The sequence below is a fragment of the Macrobrachium rosenbergii genome, chromosome 23, assembly GCF_040412425.1.
Source record: "Macrobrachium rosenbergii isolate ZJJX-2024 chromosome 23, ASM4041242v1, whole genome shotgun sequence".
Lineage (NCBI taxonomy): Eukaryota > Metazoa > Arthropoda > Malacostraca > Decapoda > Palaemonidae > Macrobrachium > Macrobrachium rosenbergii.
In genome coordinates, this window is record NC_089763.1 from 6,998,781 (window position 1) to 7,020,629 (window position 21,849).

At 37.0% G+C, this 21,849-nt stretch overlaps 1 protein-coding gene across 1 annotated transcript in view; it reads left to right on the top strand.

Annotated features, from left to right (window-relative positions):
- Positions 1-21,630, top strand: part of LOC136850986 (uncharacterized) — a 270,761-nt gene extending 249,131 nt beyond the window's left edge. The window contains exons 4-5 of the mRNA XM_067124960.1: positions 18,749-18,982; positions 20,214-21,630. Coding sequence (XP_066981061.1) covers positions 18,749-18,982; positions 20,214-20,372 — 393 coding nt within the window. The 3' untranslated portion in view covers positions 20,373-21,630. The remainder of the gene's footprint in view (positions 1-18,748; positions 18,983-20,213) is intronic.
- The last annotated feature ends 219 nt before the right edge of the window (positions 21,631-21,849 follow it).

The window sequence follows — 21,849 nt, forward strand, 5'->3', positions numbered from 1 at the left end:
AATGTGCTACAAGTTTACCAGATGACCCTGAATATTATAATGAAAGATTCAGATCTTTGAGAAAGGATGACAAGATAACTCTCTTGGATTATGCTTACAAAGTAAGAAGATGTTTTAAACAATGGTTGGAGGCTGCTAAAGTTAAATCTATGGACGAACTTGAGGAGTTAGTAGTTCTAGAACAATATCTTAGAGGAATTCCTGAACACATAAGAGCCTATTTAAGAGAGAGAGAGAGTTAAAAACTTGACAAAGCTGCTACATTGAGTGAAGATTTTAATATAATTTCTAGCAAAAGAAATTATAATGTCAAGTACCAGAACCAACAACGCACAGGTTTTGGATCTCATCCAAATTTCAGGAACATTACAACTGGGAATCCTTCTAGTGGCTATGCCAATACAAAGTCAGGTAACACCCTCAGCAATTAAATGTTAAATCCTCATCATCCAGTCAGTTTTCAAGACAGATACAGAAGACTAATGTTGTCTGCTACAAGTGTGGAAGAGCAGGACACTACAGTCGAGATTGTTATCAGACACAACAGCAGACCAAACCAGTTGGTCAAGTGGTTAAAGGTAACCAGGTGAAGCAACTACGAAGAGCAGTGTGGGAACGACTGAGACTAAACAAGCAGAGTGTTTAGCAACCAGTGGAAATGTAACTTCAAGCAGTGAGTGGCTGAGCAGCTTGGAGGCTTTTAAGCCATATATCTATGAAGGTACGCTGACAACTCAAGGAGGAAGTGTGCAGGTACCAGTCAAGGTATTACGTGATACGGGGAGTAACCATAGTGTGGTAGTTCGTGGTGCTCACCCACAGTTGGAGAAGAATCTCACCAGGAGATTCAGTTATTTTGAAGGGTATAGGAGGAGAAGAGGTAACTCCTATATGCCGCTTGCATTTGTCCTGTGAATTGGTGACAGGAAATGTTGATTTTGCTGTAAAGGACTCACTAGCTGTTGAAGGTGTACATGTTTTACTGGGTAATGAAGTTGGTGGTGTACCATTTGTTCCTTGTCCTATAGTGACAGACAAACCGTTAGGGTTAGTCCTACAGTAGATTTAGAGAAGAAAAACCCCACCTGTTTCCAAGTTGTGTAACTACCAGGAGTATGAAGAGAACTATGTCTGCAAGTGAAGATACTGAGGATTTACCTGCACCAGAAGAATCAAGTGAAGGATCTTTAAGATTAGAAGAACTGTTCCAGGAAAGTGAAGTTTCCCCTAGTGTTAGTAGTGAAGAGATTTCCCAAGAAGAAGAGGATCCTGTTGTTACTGAAGAGACTCCGAGTAGTCAAAGAGTTCCTGAAGATAGTAGTGAAACTACAGAAGCAGAGTTAGCAGATATTGAGAGTTCAGCCCTATGAAGTTGGTCAAGTGACAAGAGAGAAGCTAATGAAACTGCAGAAGAGGGATACAACGTTGGCTGATTTGTTTTTCAGAGTTGTTGATCAAGAGGAGATGCAACAAACTCCTGGTCTAAAGGAAGGATTGCTAAAGAGGAAGCATCGACCTGCAGATATGGCAGGAAATGCTGAATGGTGCAAATATCATTAAATTCTGATTCCATATCCATTGAGAAATCAAGTGGTAACAGTAGCACACGAGTCTGGACATATGGAAATCAGGAAGACTGTTGAAAAGATTATGAAGTATTTTTTCTGGCCTGGACTTCACAAGGACGTTAGCAAATTTTGCAGTGTTTCACACATGCCAGATAGCTGGAAAACCGAATGAAACCATTCAGAAAGCCCCCTGCAACCCATAGAAGTTAGAGAAGAACCCTTTAGCAAGGTGATTATAGATGTGGTTGGGCCACTTCCGAAAACAAAGAAAGGGAATGAATATCTATTAACATTAATGTGTCCAGTGACTAGGTATCCTGAGGCGATTCCTGTAAGAAGTATAAGTGCAAAGGTAATTGCTGAGAAGTTGGTGGAGTTTTTCTCCAAGTTTGGAATACCAGAAATTGTGCAAAGTGATAGAGGAACGAACTTTACTTCAAAATTATTCCAGGATGTGATGAACTTGTTAGGAGTAAAACAACAGTTATCAACTGCTTATCATCCAGAGACTCAAGAAGCCTTGGAAAGGTTCCACCAGACATTGAAAAGTATGTTAACTAAGTATTGTAATGAATCAGGAAGAGAATGGGATGCTGGTTTACCTTTATGTTATTTGAAGTTAGGAATGCTTATCAAGAAAGATGGGATTTTCACCAAATGAAATGATTTTTGGTCGAGACATTAGAGGTCCATTGAAGATTCTTGCAGAGAATTAGGAAGAAAATCAAGAGGAAATCCAAGGAGAATATGTGAAGAACTTGAGGAAAAGATTAAGAGAAATTAAAAATTCTCTTTAGAAAATTTGAAAATAAGTCAAGAGAAAATGAAAAGGAAATATGATGCTAAAAAAACTAAGCTAAGAAATTTTAGTATTGGACAGCAAGTTCTAGTGTTCTTACCAGTGAAAAGATTTCCCCCTTACCAATAAGTTTCAAGGTCCTTATAGATAATAGAGAAGTTAAGTGATCGAACTTATGTGATTGAAACACCAGGAAGAAGAAAACGACAGAGGAAGATACATGTGAATCTTTGAAACCTTACTTCTCAGAGACTAAAACTGAAACAGTGTCAATAACACAAACAACTTCATCTACAGAGGACGATGATGGCTACGAATTAGGAGCTGAAAACAAGATGAACAATTCTTCAATATTAGAAAATTTGGAAGATAAAAAAAAACATCTGAGTGTTGAGCAAAGTAGTGAATTAAGTGAAGTTATTCAAAGTTTCCCTGAAATTTTTGCAGATGTACCTAGGTGTACCAATCTGACAAAGCATGAGATAAAGATCAGAGAAGATGGAAAACCTTTTAAAATGAGAGCTTATCGCTTATCGCCTTTTCATCGAGATGTTTTGAAGAAAGAAGTTGAATATTTGTTGCAGCATGGATTAGCAGAACCCAGTTCAAGTCATTATAGTTCTCCTTGTGTGTTAGTGAAGAAACCAGATGGCTCATTTAGGATGTGTACTGATTATAGGAAACTGAATTCCATCAGTGTGGCTGACAATTATCCCTTGCCTCTTATTGATCAATTACTTGATAATATTGGGCAAGCCAAATTTGTTTCCAAGATAGACTTGTTGAAAGGATATTATCAAATTCCCTTAGATGAGAATGCTAAATTGCTGTCAGCTTTCATTACTCCTTTTGGACTGTATCAATACACTGTTTTGCCGTTTGGTCTGATGAATGCACCTGCAACATTCCAACAAGTGATGGATCAACTGCTAGGATCCATAGAAGGAGTAGGTGTATACCTTGATGACATTGTGATTTATTCTAATACATGGGAAGAACATCTGAATATTTTAAGGAAAGTGTTCAAGAAACTATGGGAAGCAGGACTAACAATCAACTTACAAAAGAGTGAGTTTGGAAAGGCAACTGTACAGTATTTAGGATTTGAAGTTGGAAAAGGCCTTCTCGCTCCTATTGACGCTAATGTAGAAGGTATCCGTAAGGCTACCCATCCTCCTGCTACAGGAAACAGCTACAAAGATTTTTGGGCATGGCTGGATTTTATCACCGATTCTGTCCAAATTTCTCAGCCATAGTAGCTCCCTTTAACTGACTTAACCAGTCCTAAAAGAGAAAGTTTGATTGGACTCCAGAATGTCAAGAATCATTTGAGAAGGTTAAAGCCATTTTAACTTCAAGACCAGTGCTTCAAGCTCCAGACTTCAATAAAAAGTTCGTGATACAAGTTGATGCATCCGACTGTGGAATTGGAGCTGTTCTACTTCAAAAGATGACAACAGAATCTTACATCCAGTATGTTTTATGTCTTCAAAGTTGAAAAAGCACCAGAAAACGTGCTCAACAATTGAAAAAGAAACATTAGCATTAATCACAGCATTGAAAAAGTTTGAAGTGTATGTGAACAGACCTAGGAATGAAGAAATTTTAGTATTGTCGGATCACAACCCAATCTCATTCATCAATAAGATGAAAAATAATAATAGAGACTGACCAGGTGGTCTTTATGCCTGCAACCATATAATGTAAAAGTTAAACACATTTCAGGAAAAGATAATGTCATAGCAGATTATTTATCCCGTTGTGAATCGTTGGATTCAAACCCGGATAAATAATCTTCTAGGGGGAGAATTTCATGATGTTGCCTTGTAATATGTATATCCTCCTATAATATTGACATATTTACTTTTTCATGTGTTATGTTTAATGATAATGGTTGTTGAAGTGTCATATTTAGTTTGACATCAGATCTCAAAAGTACTAATGATTACTTGATAGCGTAATTTAGAATTGTTGTTATAATTTTAATAGTAACGTAATTTAGAACGAATATCTTTCTTGGTAAAGTGTAGTATGTGAACACGTGTTTGTGTCCACAATGGCTTGTTTCATTTCAGTTGTCATCAGTTGAGATAAGAGGGAACGCTTTGTTTTGGGTTAGATGACAGATTTGCAAAACAAACGCCAATTCGTCCCATAACAGGCTCAAGACGAGTGATTTCATGTTGTTGCATGCATTGTTTGAGTCCCATTCGCCACTTTGAAAGAAAGAATACGTGTCCTGATCAATTACGTCATGTTTTGTAAGATGCGTTCAAAACGTTTTGCTGGGATGACGTAACTTTCCTTCTAGAAGCTTCTCCATTGTATCTCCACAAAACGCTTTAATGACGTCACCTCCTGCTTCTAGAAGTTTTTGTATCTCGTACCCAAATGTTTAATGACATCATGTAATTGTTTCAACAATTACTGGAATCCTAAAAAGTTGTTTCATTCTGATTTCTGAGACCAGTCGATTTTTGTTCCATCATCTCTCTCTCTCTCTCTCTATTCCTAATTAGAAATGAGATTACTTTATAACGTAAATTTTTGTTAACAGATTGTTAACATTAACTTTTGAGATCTGTGTTTTAGAAAGTTATTTAGTTCAAAATGCGTTCCTGGTAAAAAAAGTCATTTTTATTGTGATGTATTGCAGCAACACTGATTTACAGAGGTTTTCACAAGTTGTGTAAGGTAACGTGAAATTTTACTTATTGATACCATGGTATGATAAGTTAGGAGGTTATGGTGTGATAAGTTAGAAATTTTGAACAAGTGAAATCATTATTGATAAATCTTACGTGTATTTTTGTGTGTTTTTCTATTTACAATTTCTTTATATTTTCACATTTTTTATGTTTGTGATGTAACATTTATTTACATAGCATTGTAAATATTTCTTGGTAATTTAACATTGCATACTTGATTTAACATTGCATACTTAATTTAACATTGCATACTTAATTTAACATTGCATACTTGATTTCATTTATTGAGATTTTCTTTTTAAATCTTGAGTAATTCTTGATAGTTTAAATTTTGCTTGATTAATTTAAATTCCTGATAAAGTTTTTGTGAATTAGTTTTGTTTCATAATTTAATTCAAGAATTCATTGAGTTTTGTGTTATTTTCAACTAATAGTAAATTTTGGAAGATTGTAGAATTTCTAATTAATTGTGAATTCTAGTTATAAACTTTGAATCTGAAAATAAATTTTTATATTAACATTTTTAGAAAACAGTGTTTCATTTATTGATCACCAGTGAATAGGATTGATTGTGTGTGCATAAGGCAAAGTGATAAACATGTTTTGTTCTTTTTAGTTTTGCTAAAGTGAATTAAGACCAGGAAAACAGTTAGAGTTTTTTGATGGAGTGATGCACTTTTACTCTAGAAGATTTCTAGTTTAATTTTTATACAACTCCACATATTCTGACGAACTTAGTTTGATTTTTCAAGTGACTGATAAATAAGTTTTTCTTAAGGGATCACTGTTACCTTTAGAACTTACTCAGTCATGAAACAATTAATGTTATGAGAGTTCAAAATCTGGCTGAACCATTTTTGAATCTTGAGATTAGTTGTATAACCAGGTAATTGATACGATGAAAATATTTTTTATATAATATATATATATATCATATATATATATATTGTTCTATATATATATAAGATATAGATTATATATATATATATATATATATATAGATATATGAGCTAGATAGATAGATAGATAGATAGATAGATAGATAGATAGATAGATCATGATATATTTGACTTTGTTTCATATCAAATTTGATTTAAATAAAAGAATTCAATCATTCCCACCATAAATTATGAAATTACTTTTGATTTCGACATTCGTGGATGAAATTACCTAGAAATCATTGACCATTTTTTCGAAGTTACTTGAATGTTGCGCAACGATTCAAACGCTGGTGACACCTGCTGAGTGCGTGTCTGAGGTCGGTTTTAACCGCCAATATTTATTTCCATTAATCTATTATTATTATTATTATTATTATTATTATTATTATTATTATTATTATTATTATTATTATTATTATGTCAAGTCAGCTTATATAGCAATTCAGAAGGGTCATTAGATTCCGAGACATTTGCACGATGATCAGGGAATGTCCGTCGCTTTCTCCACCCCCCCCCCGCCATTATGCACGCAAAAATTTTCTCTTTTTTTGATAACTTTATGGCATGAATTCCCAAAACTATTTGTTACGTGACTTGACAATGACTTGTGATTGATAAAAAGCTTTGCCCCAAACCCCCACCCCCATAACCATTTGTTTTTGATAAAAAAATTAAAAAATTTCATCAATAAACAAGAGTAAAGATGTAATGGTGTCTATATATTAGTCACAATTCTAAAAAAACTGTGAATAATTATGGATTAATGATGATGACAATAATTCCCTAAATCAATGTTTCATTCACAGTTCATCATCAACGTGAATAAAAAGAGAATGATAATAAGAGTCCTGACAACACTGCGAATAATGATGAATGAAGAAGCAGGTGATTAAGAATATTCATTGAAGAATGTTGAGGCAACAAAAATGGCTCGTGGAAAAACAAATGGTATTTTCCCTCACCTGATTGTCAAAGTTCCTTCCTGCCTCGTCTCTTCTCATTCGAGTAGAAGAAAGTGAGATGCGTCAATCCCTTGACAAGCCGGGGTCATCAACAAGCAGTTGTTCAGTGTTGGGCCGCAATGTTGGAAGGACCACGCCCGAAAACCCGACTGAAAAACGCTCGAGGATGACAGTCGCCTCAGCACCACTTCGTGAAAACATTGACGTCATTCTTCCTAAGATCCTCACGACGCTGCTTCTTTATTCAGTAACACCATCATCACCAACATATCAGAAGAAGCTCATTGTCACCAGTATCACTATCATCTGACCGCGAAACATCTTCCTAAAAAGCTGGACCTCTGCCACATAAGCCACCAACCCCAGACAGATATTTTCAGGTATTTGCTATTTTACACTACACCGGGGACGGCCCCACCCACAAACACAAAAAAAAAACAGAATCTACGTTGTCTCAATTCAATACAGCAGCAATACTGTTGCTCGATGACTGATAACATCCTTTTTTTTAGCGATAAAGTGGAAGGAACACGAAAAGGACTCCCAGAGTCACACAAACTGACTGCTAAAAACATGATCTGGATACACTGTGAGGAAGAGGGAAGCCTAAAAAGTGCCGTTTTGAATTCATGGCATAAGCGTTAGGAAAAAAAAGTACCTCAGGCTGCGGGAAGAGGGAGAATGTGGATGGTGGAGAGGAATTTGTTCGAAAGGCAAAGTGCTGCTGAGACCCTGAGAAAGAATAAATACAGTAGAGACTAATACTATGGCCTAGTTTATTCTTCTCATATTCAAAATTTTATCAATAAGACGCACAGGACAAAGCAACTACTTGATTAAATTCGACCAGTTATCTGATGACAGATATTCGTGAAAATACCATTAACATAAAAAATCTTATCGAGAACACTACCGAGATGATTGTCCTTATCATCTCTTCGCTGTCTCTGAGCTAACATCAACAGCTGCTTCGGTCGTAAAGTGAGATACATTTAGCCTGCAAAATGAGTACCAAGTTTAGCTTAGAAGCAGAGTGATTCTTGCATTAGAACTTGACTGTTAAAACCAGAGCAATAAAACAAAATTGATCAATGTCTCAACGAAGTAAAACTCCACAGGTGCGTAAACAGCGCGCATTTGACTTGACCTCTTAGATGCTATTCAAGTGGCTGAATCTATTTATTGAATATCTTCACAGATATCAAATTATTTTCAGGGAGACTATAATAAATCGACAGGTCAATCCTGATGTGTGTGGCATAGCGGAGGTATACAAGGCTGTCAAACTATAGCACGGAGGAGATATGCAAAGACCCATCGGATTGTAAGAATTATAATTAATGCCAAGATACTCCTAAAATACTCGGGCATGAAAAGGGCAAAAAAATACTAAACAGCCTCGCCAGAGCATGATCTATTGTAGCACAAAGTATATAATATCGGAGTTTTTGAATTTCAAAACTTAAAATTGAAAGACCCTGGAGACCGACGATTTCTTCAGTAGGTACTTAATTTACAATATGTAAAAATTTAGTTCCCGCTTAAATTTAACTCTTAATGAATTTAACATTTCATTTTTTCCAGTTTTGTTAAAAAATTATGTTCTTTCGATTTTAACCAAGATGTTATAACGGCTAGTTTTGATGTTACCTCCCTTTTTACGAATATACCTCTCAAAAACACCTACCATCATTCTTGAAAATATTTGTGAAACCATTTATTAACATTTGGGCTTATCAAATCAGACTTGAAACAGCACACATTTGGCTACTGTTCATGTCATTTTTACTTTTGAGGCTAAGTTATATAATCAATTAGACGAGAATTGCCAAGGGGAAATTCCCTGGAAGTATACGCAGACAGTTGTATGGGTTTTTATGAAAAGATTTGGTTGTCTGAATGATCTACTGGTTCCAAACCTTTGTCTGACAGTAGGCATGTGAATGATACTTTCCTTGTATCTCATGAAGCAACGTGGATTTGTTTTCTGAATAGTCTCATTCTCGTCACCTCTAATACTTTACTTATGAAGTGACAGAACAATAAGCTGTCATCTTTTGGATGTTCCAGATATTCAGCCAAAGGCACATTTGAAAAATCTGGCAGGAAACGTACAGTTACTGGTTCGGGACAAATTTCATCAATTTTCCAGAGCGACGTATCCTTAATTCAGCACGAATTAAATTTATATTTAATTTACGAGCGTTTATTCAGCTTTGGTGAACTTTTCACGAGAGACATTGTTTTCCTCCACCATTATTTTATTGAGAATGTTACTCCTCGAATTTGATTTTACAAAAACCGTAATTTTTTTTTATGAGAAGTTTCGTTCCAGACCGATGTATACATTGCTGCTAATAAATTTGTAAGTACGCCATTCAATCCTTACTTTGCATATAGTAGCTATATGGTAAGTAAAAAGTTCCACGAAATACATCAAAACAGCTTTCCTCAAATTAGGTTTTCAACTTGTTTTTGCTAACACTTCTACTGTTTGATCAATACCTTGACGGAGACAATCTACCTTCCTGTAGACCTTAATTTGTGTTGTTTATATGTTTACTTGTCTGGGTAGTGTGTCTTTCTTGATATGCAGGAGCCAGTTCTAGTTGGCTCAAGCACATTATTTTGGAACACAAGGTTCCCTCTTTATAGCAGGGTTTCCTTTTTCTAATTTTAGTTTGTATTTCATCCTCTTTCTACATTTACCTTTTTATGTTTGTATTTTCGCAGCTTAGAAAATAGGCACTTGAAGTCTTTATTTTTTAGTCAATTCCATGCAATCTCTTTTTCTAGGATGCAGATTCCTGGGAATGGCGTATACCCTTTCCAACATGATTCTACTTGTCTTAAGGCTGGTATATGGACTATCGCTATAATTGGGTTTGTAAGTGTTTTTATGTCATTCTTGAACTAGAAACTTAAATTTGTGTTTCAGCATCACTGTTGAAGTAAATTTCAGACACTGAAAGTGTTATTAAATAAGAAAAATAAGACGAAATTTTTTTAAAAGCTACTTTTGTTCAAGCGATTCATGAGCTACTGAATCTTCCAGTGACAATGTTCTAAGTAATTGCTGAAACATGTTTGGTACAGGTGAACTGACTGTTGCTCGAGTAGGTTATGATATTTCACAGATCTCTAAGGATAATTTGTTTCCAACAGATCTGGATTGGATGATTGGGGTGGCAGCAGGACTCTGCTTCGAACCATGTGTTGGAATGCATCCACGCCGCACTCTTAGAGTTCTAACGATTTTCTCTTTCAACTTCTGGTGCTATCGTCGAATACATATTCATATGTCATAAACACACGTCGGCAACTTATCGCATATATAGCACATACAAGTTGAAAAGCAAGTCAACAACTGTAAAAGTGAATAAGGGATCCTTGGCAAATGCTGAATAATCGTATGAAGCACTGGTTAGAGCTAACAATAAGCCACTGACTTGCGTTTACCTTAGCTGTCATGTGTGTGCCATAAGTTGCCGACATGTGTTTATGACATGTTTTACTGCAGTATGGACGCACCTTTAAATTTTTGATGATCTTTCTTCAGAGTCGTACCAGTTGAGGGCTTCAGCCAACACAGACTTGGATATAAAGAGGAGACGTGGTAGCAGATTAGTTTTCAGTATTAGCAGAACTTGCAACAGACGCCAGGAATGATAACGCCCACTATGTGGCATACCATCCTTTGAGGGGTTTCGTGTGTTTTTGTTATATTTTCTCCCAGAAATCATTTCACTCAGTTCCTCATCTCTCATATAAGTCTTTCTTCTTCGTCTTACACTGCTCTCCGTCTCTCCCCTCGTATGACTGTATGAGGTGAACGTTATTTTAAGGCATCTATCGAAAAACATTTTGTTTTTTACATGGGTCTTGTTCTCATTGTGGCCTATTAACTCATTCGCCTTACTCTGTTGTAAGGTTCAGTGTTACTGTTCCCTTTTTTTTTTTTTTTTTTTTTTTTTTTACAAATCAGTAATGCTAAATAAATACTTAACTTTTTCTGTTTCTTCCTCATCTGAGAGCCACAGAAGAGTGTAGGTAACAGAAAAGTGGAATTCATAAACACTTGCATTACTGACATTGATAAGAAGCGCATCACCGAGGTAACGCTTTGTTTTTTCTTTTTTTCTCCACCAGACGCAGATCTAACGATTATAGTCATTGTCCCTACTAGTTCTAGTGTGAACACTGCCTACATCTTTTACACATCTGCAATTACATACATCATCCGGTGAGTCTCATCATCAATTCGTTATCGGTTTCTGTGGAGGATGGTTGGTGTCGAGGTTACATAAAAATTGCCTAGACAGATTAGTAAATCCTTTAGCATACTTTGTGGCTCCCTACAGAAATCTTACTCAGAGCACATCAGGGACCTCCAGTCAAGAATATTTGAGAAGTTTTTCACATCGCCCTATGAAGTGTGTGTTGGCGATTGGTATGTAACATACCGCAGTCAAACCTTGGTGTGGCTAGAGTTTTTCTAATTACAGCCTACATACAGTCTAGAGAATCACAAAATATTAAAAGGACTAGTTCTCAACCTGAGTTTTGGTGTTCACAAGACCAATGATATTGAGAAAAGAATTCATGAAATCAATAGGAGTGCTGAAGAAAATATTCATTAAGGTAATGTCAGTAAAACAGAAGTCTTGGCAACTTCTATTTCAGTTTGATGGAACCGTTATTCTGAAAGTACAAACACAGTGACTCTTTCTGGCTGTTTAGGACAAAGTTCTTTGGCATTAGCTTATCACAAAAACCCTGTGAGCATCAGAGCAGATTTCATGGTTACTTAAACAAATACATTGTCTTCTGGCCTAGTCTACTCACAAGACTACATTTTTCACTATTGCTTATAACTGAGAGACAATATCATAGACTGGAAAATTCACGAAACAAAATAAAAAAAAACCGGGTTAGTTATAAACTTAAAGGTCAGAATGAATCTAAACATACGCCCATCTTCTTCTAAGCTTAATCGCTAGTCAGAGTCGCTTTTTTTAATGAGGCTTCTTCATCTGTTTTTGTCCTTAATAGCTCATTTCACGATTGGTCTTGGTGCAGGATGTAGTGGAGCCGGTAACTACAAAAATAGGGAAAAGTGCAAATGGTGATATTACGCATGAAACTTGGCTCAACTATTCTTCTTGTCCCATGGTCTCATTATCAACCTCCAGCCACACAAAATTTTGCCATTTTCCAAAATGGCCGACAGGTTTTCAAAATGGCGTCCTGTGGATATTTGAATATTAGTATTTAATTGATTAATCACATTCAGATCCCTAAGTCACTCCTAGTTTATATTAAAATATTAAAAAACAAGCCTTTATATATGTAGATACATCATTTCTCTTCATAGAAATATCCAAGATGGCTGTCACTATATCAAAAATGTCCCCCAAAATGCTAAAAATTGGTACTTAAGCTCATGTATGAGGCCAAAGGTCGGGTAATACATGGATTTGGGGTAACTTCAGCCTGATCAGTTCATTTTTGTAGATTAGAAATCAATTAATCCCAGTTAATTCATTTTTATCCTCATTTAGAAAAAAAAATGGGTAATAAGCAATGTAAAAGTGTAATAGTGTAGTGTCAGTGTACTACCAGGGCACACTGGTTAACATTATAGCTGTGAAACTCAGCATGGGGTTTCAGTGCTAGCTAATGGAAGAGATTTGTTATTAGCTTCCCAAATGCTGTTTAGCTAGCCCCACTTCAAAGTTAAAAAGCTGCACCTGAATTGACAGGATGTGTCAGCGCAGGAGAGTTGAACCAAGGAAGATGGGGCTTTAGTCTTCTAGATGGTGTGCAGATCACACGGGAATTAAACAGCACTGGATGAATGATCAGGCTAGGGGTACGATTATGAGCCTAGTTGTATCCCATATCTGAAAGTATATATATGTTATATAGGTGGTAAAAGGATAAACCCTCGGCCTATAGAACAAAAGCAATGGCAGGACATAGTATGACCAACTGGAAGCTTTGTTGTTTGTGCCAAGAGGACACATATGAAAGATTAGTTGATGCATCTGGTGCTGGCTATGTTACCCTTGCTACAAATATTCCTGAATTCTATAAGTTAAATGCAATGGCTATACAATTTCATCCCAAAAGGCTTGATGAAGGTGATAGAATTCTGGAGACCTTTGAAAATAACAAAGCAACATATCATGAATCATGTATGCTGAAGTTCAAAACAACAAAACTAGAAAGGAAAAGGAAGTCATTGTGTAAGACAAAAGAAGATGATGCCCCATCAGCAAAATTCACGTACAGCCAGAGGCAGATGAAGAAGATGCAGAAGAATCTAAGACTGAGAAAGAAGGAATATGCTTTATTTGTGACCAACCAGCAACAATCAAAGATTTAGGATTGGCCATGACATTGCCTTTACATGAAAAGCTGCAACAATGTGCCAACCTACTAGATGAGAAACTTCTGGCCAAGCTTAGTGCTGGAAATAATTTTTCAGGACCATATGTATCACCCGTCTTGTCTGACAGGTGTGTAAAACAGGGAAAGGGCCTGGCTAAATTCCCAGAAAATTGGAGATGATTATGTGCAGTACAGACAAGAGGGATGTGCCCATGCTTTTGCTGAGCTTGAGATGTACATAACAGACAAGCAGTTGACTACAGATGGGAGCTGCTATTTTACAATGGTAGAACTTTATGATTTGTACAAACAAAGATTGGAACAGCTAAATGTTGATGCTTCCTTTGTGCACCGAACACGGTTGAAAGAACAGATACTTGCCCGCATCCCAGAACTGGAGGACTTTAAAAAGGGAAGAAAATTTGGTTTGCCTACAAAAAGGAAAATGGGAGAAGGCCTAGCCACGGCATGTGACTACAATGATGCACTAACGTGGTCAAAGTAGCTAAGATATTGAGGAAACAGACGCTTGAACATGAGATAGAATTTGATGGAACCTTAACAGCAGACACTAGAAGAGAATCTGTGCCACCAAGTTTGTTGAATTTGTAAGTGTTAACTAAAAACGGTGGCGATATAAAATCCCAACTTAAATATGGAAGATCATCTACTGATCTAGTTTTAGCAAAACTTTTGCACTTCAACTGTCGAAAGAATCCAGCATCTTCAACATTCTCCAGACATTCTAAGTCAAGAGAACCTCTGTTTATAATATATATTGGTCTCCTGGTCTTCGCAAAAACCAGGAAGCGTCAATTAATTGATACATTCTATCACCATGGAATCAGCGTCGGCTATGATAGGGTTCTGTAATTGAAAGGTTGAAGAAGCAGTTGTAACAAGGGCTGTGGAGAAGAAGCCCACTAGAAAGGGGCTCTTTACAACTTTGTTGACAATCTGGACCATAATCCAAGTGCCACAACTGTACAAACATCCTTCCATGGGACAGGCATATCTTTGTTTCAGCATCCGAGCACTGATGAAAAGGGTGAGGACAGAAATTTGGCCCAAATCATCCAAAGTGGAACAAAGTAAGAAAAAAAAGTACCTTCTCTTCCTGAATATTACACAAATTAAACATGGGAATCCCTGCCATTCATCCAGTGGAAGTGCAGGACACCAACAGGTCATGCTTTCAAAGCATCTTTTTCTTGAGTATGAATGGCTTGAGAAAGTCAGTCTATCAGACAGGAGTGAAAATGCTGTGTCCATATCTTGGGCAGCACATCACGCTTCTTATTTGAAATAAGCTTGTCATCAATGTTGCCTCTTTTTCAAGAGGTACCTCATTCAGTTGCAATGATAAAACATGCCATGGATATTTCAAGAGCAACCACACAGTTTCTCAATGCTGGCCAAACACCAGTTCTAGCAGTTGATCAGCCATTATTTGCAATTGCTAAGCAAATCCAATGGGATTGGCCATTGCAGTATGGTGATATGGTCATTATGTTTGTAGGGCTGCATATAAAAATGGCAGCATTCAAAATTCTGGATGATCTCTTGAAAGACAGTGGTTGGACTGGTGCTCTTGCAGAAGCAGAAATAGCTACTCCTGGAACAGCAGATTCGTTTATTTCTGCTTCACATTTGAAGAAGACATGTCTAGCCCACCAGGTGACAGTTTGCAGTTTATAATTTATTAGCTGCGCAAAGCTGCCTATATGGCATATATCCAGAAAGCAGAAGAAGAAATTGAGCTAATCTGTGAAAGCTGGATCAGAAAACGAGAATCAGTGTCCCCAGTTCTACTTTTGGAATCTTGTGCTTCAGCTAGAACTTCTAGTGTTTGTTTTCATAAGGTCATACCGAGAGTCTAATTCCAATTGTAGAAAGATGTGCTGCAGGAACTCATTCCTTTCTTCTTTGCCCTGGACCATGTACATTATGCCAGGTGGCTTTCAATTCATTTGAGGGACATAGGGGCTCTCCAAAATGACACATTTGATGAATCCACAAAGGAAAATTTCACTGTCCACAAAACCACACGGCCTTTTTTCTCAATGGCTATAGACCAAGCACACAAACAGAATAATGCTCATGTGAAAGGAGATGGGGGAGCCGTTGGCCTATTTGAAGATGAAGATGCTCTCAGAAGGTGGACAGTGGGTGATCCTGAAGTAAGCCGCCTGATCGTTGAGTTTGAGACTAGAAGTGATGCTGATCCAAAATCTGAGGGTAAGCATCATGATGAAACTGAAACTGTGCAGAAAAGGTTTCTTGAAATGGTTGAAAATCTGGCAAAAGTAATCAAAGAAATGGGCAACCCTTTTGAGGAAGATTCAGTGGATCTGATTGTGCAAGTAAGTCATAAAATTATGGACAGCAAAGCTAGTGAATCCTTGAGATCTATGAAGGGCCTTGGACAGACACAATTCACAAACTTTATTGAGAGGCTCAAGACACCCAGCAAATTCTATGAACCAGTACATAAAAACAAAATTCTGTAGTTCAGTAGCAAGAGGTCTATTACAGAATCCAAGAGCAAACAGTCACTGCAAACCATAAAGGATAATTGTAATCTATTCTCACGCCTCTTCATATCATACCAGAACAGACAGTGAGATTTAAATGAATTCTTTCAACATGAAAATCAAAATTGCCCACCATCACTAGCACAGAATGGACAGATGCATCAGGGCACCAAGAAACAGCTGCTGCCTCTACTAGAACAGCATGCATCAGACATCCCTGACAAAGAGCCTACCGCCAATGTTATCATAATGGATGGTGCAGCTCTTATAAATGCTTTGAGACCAATCAAGGGGTCTACATTTGAGTCTTATGCTAAAGAAGAAGTCCTATCCAAGATTCAGAAGCACATACAGAAGTAAAAGCAAACACACATTGTATTTGATGTGTATAGGACAGACAGTATGAAAGCACAAACAAGACAAAAAAGAGGCGCAGGAGTTCGCCAGCGAGTAATTACCACAGCGAAAACTCCTGGCAATTGGGCCAACTTCCTCAGGAATTACCACAACAAAACTGAACTATTTGTATATTTGGCCGACACAATCATTTCATCTCAAGCAAATGATACATCATGCATAATTGTCACTAAAGGAGATGCTGCACTTTGTAGCAAAGCTGAACAAGACACTGCTGACCTACAAGTCTGCACTCACCAAGAGGCAGATACTAGAGTCCTTTTACATGCTGCATATGCTGCAAAGCATGAAGATATCTCAAGTGCAATCATATGTAGTACAGACAGTGATGTTGTCATTATAGCAGTATCTAGCATAGAAAAAACTGGTTTGAATAAACTACAGATTAAATTTGGTAGAGGAAAAGAAATGAGGTGGATACCTATCCATGAAATTGCAGCAGCCACGGGACCAAAAGCCTCAGCCATTCCCTTTTTCCATGCATTTAGCGGGTGTGACACAATGTCTGGCTTTCATGGAAAGGGGAAGAAGTCTGCATGGCAAACATGGACTGTGTTTCAGCGTGCCACACCCACCTTCACCAAACTAAGTTCAACACCAGCAGCTGTAGAAGATGAAGACCTGCAAATTATTGAAGAGTTTGTGGTGCTAATGTACGACAGAAGCAGTTCGTATAAAAATGTAAATGAGGCTAAACTTGATCTCTTTGCAAGAAAGCAAAGAGCTTATGATTGCATTCCCCCTACAAGGGCTGCTCTTAGAGAGCATTGCAAGAAAGCTGCCTTCCAAGCAGGGCACATTTGATGCCAGTCTTTAGTATGTCATCCAATTTTGCCCAGTCCAAGACACTGGGCAACAGATTGATGGCACCTGGTTTCCGTATTGGACAGATTTGCCAATAGTAGCAAAATCTTGCCAAAAACTGAATAAGCGTGGCTGCAAAAAGGAATGCCATGGCAGGTGCAAGTCCTATAAATCTGGACTTAGCTGCACAGCTCTCTGCAGCTGCACTTGCTAAAACTAACTGATACGCAAAACATATTGGTTTCTCTCAGGAGATACATATTTTTTTTATCTTGGCAGCCATTTTGGAAATATGGTATTCATATGGTGGCCGTATTGGAAAGATGGGTTTACTTTATCTCTTCATGACAGTAAGAATGCCAAAATACAAATTCTCAGTTATTATATGGACAGTATGCAACTTTTATAGGCTTATGAAATGAAAATATTTGAAATATACAGCAAATTTGCCGCCATTTTAGAAAAGTGTCAGCCATCTTGGAAATAGCCAAATATTGAGGTGGCCAGAGGTTGATTTTGATTTATTGGGATAATAAGAGTTCTCATGCCAAATTTGTTGCTTGTATCACCATTTGCACTTTTTTCCCATTATTCCGTTCCACTAATGTTGCCAATCCTTCCTATTTACCAAGACTAAGGATAGGCACCGAGCTCAGTTGGGTTTCCCTCCCCCAGCCCCAAGTGGCTAGTTCATCTACAGTAAATATGTTTCCATGCTTCTCATAAATTATAAAAATGCATGTGACAAATTATTGCACCAACAAGATACTTACACAGAGTATATGTGCAAATATACAGAAACATTGAAGAATGATTACTGAGTGTTTGATACAATACTGCAAAGTGTCGCCCCAGGTCCCTAGCCTCCTTCATTTCTGCGTCTGACTTTTCAACTTTCCCATTTGCTCTCCTCCTCCCCCTCCCCTCCCCCAATCTCATGTGTCTAATTTCTTGAACACTATGGCAGTCCACGAATACAACTCAGCATCTATGTTTTTTGAAGCAATAAGCTGGTCCATGAACTGATATTCTATTTCCTTTTGGCTGTGAATGAAATCTGAACATAAGAGTTCCCGAACTTATTTATTATAGAACCTTCTGTACAGAAATATGAAGTGGCTGATGCTATGGAATTTTCCTGTTTGCTTTGTTATGCTTGATGCAGTCAAAGGTTGCCCGTGCTTTAGAGTCTGAATTTCATACTTCTTTTTTCATAAATGCTTTCACTTTTTATCATACAAGAAAAGGTTCATTCAGGCTGGCATGTGTTCCTAAACAGCTTCTCGACAGTATAACAGAATCTAACTAATATACTTTGGCACAATAGAACTGTTGATAGTTTGCGCATTTAAGAAATTCTACAAGTGATTACCTGGTTTTGGATTTAGATAAACTAAACTATATAGACTGAATCGAACGAAGAAAACACTCTTCAAAATAACGGTTGATACTTATGGAAACGCAGCCGTGAAAGTTGATGAATTAGAGACTGTTTATTTGAAAGATAAGTAAGTAAGTGCTTGTTGCTTTGGATTACAGCTAGCGGAGTTGCCGAAGTCAATATGGTAAAGCTTGTTCTTTTACCCAAGTATTTTCTTATTTCGGTTTCATTCCTCCAATAGTGTGGCGACGCCTTCTCTCAAGAAGACCTGAAGAAACTTCGAAGCACGACCTCCAAGTTAATGGCAGCTACTCTCACAGGGATTGGTGTAAACATCTCTGCCATTATTCGCTTCTCGATTGAAAGAGGCCCCTACCACTATGTTGATGTCTATGCTGCTGTTGCGTTGGGATGTAGCTTCTCGTTTATTTGGCTATTAATTCTGGGCCCCTTGACTCAACGATACTACAGTAAAGTAAGTAATATATGACTTTCGTCAGATCTCCTCACGATTATTTTGGAATATTTGAGGCTGTCTGGTCACTCAAGAGATTTTGCTTGGGTGCTAATGACCACACTTAAGAAGTAAATACTGGATACTTTTCAAACACTTCCCCTCTCCATTTTCCATATATCATTCATATTCTCCTTTTTAGTTATCTGTTTTTTGCTCCTTATTACCACTACAGATGTAAAGTAACATCTCATTGGTCTGGTCCCTTTTTAATTCGGAATTTAGATAGTCCAGACGGAATAAGAACTGATGTAATTTCAATGACTCCACAGCATAGACAGAATGTTGAAAAATATTTATAGAGTCAGGTGAAATTATGAGATTTATTATAACAGTGCATTCATAAAAGTCACTGGAAATATACTGTATATCAGCATGCAGTCCCGAAACAATGTGAATTAAAAATAAAAAAAGGAAAAAATAGTCAGACTGGATATAGAAAAAAAGGATGCATAGTCAGACTGTTCTTATAAAAGAGAAAAGGTTCTATGAAATGAAAAGAAAACTACTGAATTCCTTTCAGCAGAAAAAAGGTTAATTTTAAAAGACATTTAAAGCCTCGCACATCCTGTGCACAAAATTACAACACGTAGATGGTAAGCATAAAGGAAGTATAAATTTGGAAAGCTGTATTATAGTTTACACCATAAAACTAAAGAATGCGCAAGCAAAAATCACAGAGGAAATGATTTGTTTGCATAAAATCACATCGCCCCGCTGATGGCGTCACACAGTTGGTAGAGCGCCAGAGAGAGAGAGAGAGAGAGAGAGAGAGAGAGAGAGAGAGAGATTTTCGCATGTTTTCAGCAATCCAATAATGTTTAATCCCCAGAGGAAGACAGACAGTAAGACAGACAGACAGGTTAATGACTAATAAATACATTTCTCAGTCTTGCAAATTGCAGAAAATACTCTAAATTTTTTACTTGAAAATTCTTTTAAAAATCTTCATTGATTCCATAACACTTGTTATTATTATAAGCCGACCTACGCTAGTCTATTTATATTTAGTCAAGCCTGTGAGATTACATGTAGAGGACTTTCAGGAGTCTTATGTCTTTTTTGCCCATGGAATCAGTTCTTATTTGTCATTTCAATACTTCATTGTTATCTATTTGTCCTTGTGCAAAATTTTGCTATTAGTCCTAGAACCAACGACAAAGTCAATGCCTTGATCATTGATCATCCACAGTGGAATGCCTTCCTGAAATTTGGCGTGGATCCAATTGTCCAAGGACGCCTACCACCACAGGCAGCTGCTTACCCAGTGACACCGTTTGGAATACCCCAGCAACATGCAACCACAGCTGCCAGAAGCCTTGCGGCAGCTCAGATGAGTACAAGATACTGATCAGGATAAGTATCCAAAGTGGTGTCAACTGCACACGACTTTCCTCTTCTTCCAAGAATCAGAAATATCAAGAGGCCAAAATTGCTGTTATCATTTGCTCAGCAGATGCATAAAAATAATCATTTTTTTTTATTATAGTTTCTGGATTATATGCACCTATATCAACAGGTCCCATGTGATTTAAAATACATTTATAATTGCTAGATTATGTGGTAAAGAGCTCTGATCTTGTCAATTACATCTCAGTGAAAGCTGGGTCGCACAAGATTTCTTCCTGAAATCTTATAATATCTTGATGTCAAAATTGGCTCTGAGTGAACATTTTTCCTATACAAATGCAAAGCTAACGTAACACCTGTTCTTTAAAATAATAATGCATAACTGTGTACAAGCACAACTTCAAGAGTGTTCTCATATTGAAGGAAGCTTATGCAGCTTTTTACATTGTTTTGTCTCAAGATGAAACATGGTATCAGAGAGTTTGCTGATGACAAAGGGCCGCGAAATCAAGCTTTTGGTGGCCAAAGATCAAACATGAATAGCGTGCACAGTATTGATGAGAAATGTTCAAAAGTTAGAGAGGGGAAAGGTAGCTTACTGTTCAGCCCTCTTTGCTGTGTGGAGTAATTTACTTGTTAGTAATTCAGAAGGATCTAGTTCATGTTAAACTGGTAAATTGATACGGATATATAGTTTATTATGATGTGTGAATTCCAGTTATTTTTAAAAGATTCCCTAGCAACTAGTCGGTCAGTAATCCTATTCAAAGTTGCTGGGCATTTAAATAGTATATTCAAGTTATAATTACGCAGCAGTTAACTTGTATGTTTCTTTGCACTAAATCTTCGTTGTTCTCCCATGTTTGGAACTGCTCAGTAGAGCGTTTATTCGATAATTAAACGTTTGACAAATCTGGGGTTATTTTCCATGCTGTGTTTTATCATTTTGTTTATTGATGTTCCCTATATTTGTAATCATTTTTTGCAGGGATGTACTGAGCTATTGCAATATGTTTTATAAAGCATTTTTCAGTTAATAAATATAAGTTGGTTTCAAATTATACAGCTTAACAAGCAAAGTAATGATAAAGAGAATATATCAGCTTATCAAAACTCATCCAACGCATCAGTAACTTCCGTTATATTACTGTACATGGTTCCTGTTGGTGTATACAGTGAATGGCAGGGGGTTTTAATACTGTTTTTAACGTTGATTTTACTCCAGTATACTGATTTCTTAATAAATATTTATAAGATAAGTTTACTGTTTTATTTCACTGGCTGTCTCTTGGGGTTGAGGTAACTTATAGAATAAGTAACACTAAGGAATTCAGTTTTCTTACAGACGAAATGATAATTTGTTATGGACGCGTAAATTTAGAGAATTTCCGTTTGACTTGTCATTTACAGCCTAACAGAAGGAAACCTTTACCTAAAACAACGAACATTTTTCCTTATGTGAATTAAAGCTGGAAAAA